The sequence below is a fragment of the Notolepis coatsorum genome (genome assembly GCF_963971535.1).
Source record: "Notolepis coatsorum genome assembly, chromosome: 18".
Lineage (NCBI taxonomy): Eukaryota > Metazoa > Chordata > Actinopteri > Aulopiformes > Paralepididae > Notolepis > Notolepis coatsorum.
In genome coordinates this window covers 17,821,775-17,824,184 of record NC_140182.1, presented here as the reverse complement: position 1 = coordinate 17,824,184, position 2,410 = coordinate 17,821,775, and the positions used below count along the sequence as shown (strand labels likewise).

Sequence of the window (2,410 nt, the reverse complement as noted above, 5' to 3'; positions counted from 1 at the left end):
TGTCTCCACTAGCCAGGGTTTAGCCGTGCTGTGGTCTGTCTGGCCTTGTCTCCACTAGCCAGGGTTTAGCCATGCTAAACTGTCTGGCCTTGTCTCCACTAGCCAGGGTTTAGCCGTGCTGTGGTCTGTCTGGCCTTGTTTCCACTAGCCAGGGTTTAGCCATGCTAAACTGTCTGGCCTTGTTTCCACTAGCCAGGGTTTAGCCGTGCTGTGGTGTGTCTGGCCATGCTAAACTGTCTGGCCTTGTCTCCACTAGCCAGGGTTTAGCCGTGCTAAACTGTCTGGCCTTGTCTCCACTAGCCAGGGTTTAGCCATGCTGTGGCCTTGTCTCCAGTAGCCAGGGTTTAGCCGTGCTAAACTGTCTGGCCTTATCTCCACTAGCTAGGGTTTAGTCGCACTAAACTGTCTGGCCTTATCTCCACTAGCTAGGGTTTAGTCGTGCTAAACTGTCTGGCCTTGTTTCCACTAGCCAGGGTTTAGCCGTGCTGTGGCCTTGTCTCCACTAGCCAGGGTTTAGCCGTGCTGTGGCCTTGTCTCCACTAGCCAGGGTTTAGCCGTGCTGTGGCCTTGTCTCCACTAGCCAGGGTTTAGCCGTGCTATGGCCTTGTCTCCACTAGCCAGGGTTTAGCTTAGCTGTGACCTTGTCTCCAGTCCACTAGTCAGGGTTTAGCGTGCTGTGGCCTTGTCTCCACTAGCCAGGGTTTAGCCTAGCTGTGACCTTGTCTCCAGTCCACTAGTCAGGGTTTAGCCGTGCTGTGGCCTTGTCTCCACTAGCCAGGGTTTAGCCGTGCTAAACTGTCTGGCACACAGTGAGCGTCTCCATTGTCTTTAGAACCTGGCCAGACCTGGCTGGACCCCGGCTGAGACAGACACCTTTCACAACCTGGCCAAAGCCGGCTGAGACTGTATCATCATGGTTGATTGAATTGATTGATTGAAAACTTTATTAACAGATTGCAGAATGGGTACAGTACAGTACAGCTCAATACATACAATTGTTAAGGGGATGCAGACCAGAGAAAGACTTTCGTCTTGTTTACATCAGGGTCCCCCATTTTCAATTCATCATTTAGCTTGTGTACCACAGTTGGTGGTGTGCATCTTGAAAGGTTGCCTCCACTAGCTAGGGTTTAGTCGCACTAAACTGTCTGGCCTTATCTCCACTAGCTAGGGTTTAGTCGTGCTAAACTGTCTGGCCTTGTTTCCACTAGCCAGGGTTTAGCCGTGCTGTGGCCTTGTCTCCACTAGCCAGGGTTTAGCCGTGCTGTGGCCTTGTCTCCACTAGCCAGGGTTTAGCCGTGCTGTGGCCTTGTCTCCACTAGCCAGGGTTTAGCCGTGCTGTGGCCTTGTCTCCACTAGCCAGGGTTTAGCTTAGCTGTGACCTTGTCTCCAGTCCACTAGTCAGGGTTTAGCCGTGCTGTGGCCTTGTCTCCACTAGCCAGGGTTTAGCCTAGCTGTGACCTTGTCTCCAGTCCACTAGTCAGGGTTTAGCCGTGCTGTGGCCTTGTCTCCACTAGCCAGGGTTTAGCCGTGCTAAACTGTCTGGCACACAGTGAGCGTCTCCATTGTCTTTAGAACCTGGCCAGACCTGGCTGGACCCCGGCTGAGACAGACACCTTTCACAACCTGGCCAAAGCCGGCTGAGACTGTATCATCATGGTTGATTGAATTGATTGATTGAAAACTTTATTAACAGATTGCAGAATGGGTACAGTACAGTACAGCTCAATACATACAATTGTTAAGGGGATGCAGACCAGAGAAAGACTTTCGTCTTGTTTACATCAGGGTCCCCCATTTTCAATTCATCATTTAGCTTGTGTACCACAGTTGGTGGTGTGCATCTTGAAAGGTTGCCTAGCAACCTGAGAGTTTACAAGAAACACAATGGAGACACAAACTCAACCATACCATACCATGCTACTAACTAGACCATGGCTAGCCCCAGCCAGGCTGAACATAGCTAATGGAGACAAGGCACAAAAAGCATTTGAAACCATGTAGAGTAGAGGAGGTTGGATAGGAGTAACTGTACACTATACTGTAAGCCCTAGCTTTTAATAAAACTAGTTTGGATGTAATAGTGCAAACAAAAAAGTATTCATTGTCAATGGATCATCTCCAAAAAAGGTGTCACTTGATGACATCAGAAATCCATGTCTTTTTGCTCTGATTTCCAGCTTTGGATGACGGCTGTTTTTGTTTATAGACGTTGACTTAACTGTCCAAGATCAATAAAGCACAATGTAAATGTAGTTTTAGGGTGGATTTTCCCTTTAAGAACCATCCATACATAATATTTCAGTCACATTGACTCCCAGACATATCATCAGTTGTATACACTGGTGGAAAGACAAGAATGACAACAGTACCTGCATTATCTCTCTAATCAAGACAACTGGTTGCAAAT

At 48.5% G+C, this 2,410-nt stretch overlaps 1 protein-coding gene across 1 annotated transcript in view; it reads right to left on the bottom strand.

Moving 5' to 3' along the window:
• The window catches only part of LOC311245250 (low choriolytic enzyme-like), a gene marked incomplete at both ends in the record, with an annotated part of 5,647 nt that extends 4,546 nt beyond the window's left edge, over positions 1-1,101 (bottom strand). The window contains one exon of the mRNA XM_084335085.1: positions 1,083-1,101. Coding sequence (XP_084191211.1) covers positions 1,083-1,101 — 19 coding nt within the window. The remainder of the gene's footprint in view (positions 1-1,082) is intronic.
• Positions 1,102-2,410: the final 1,309 nt, after the last annotated feature.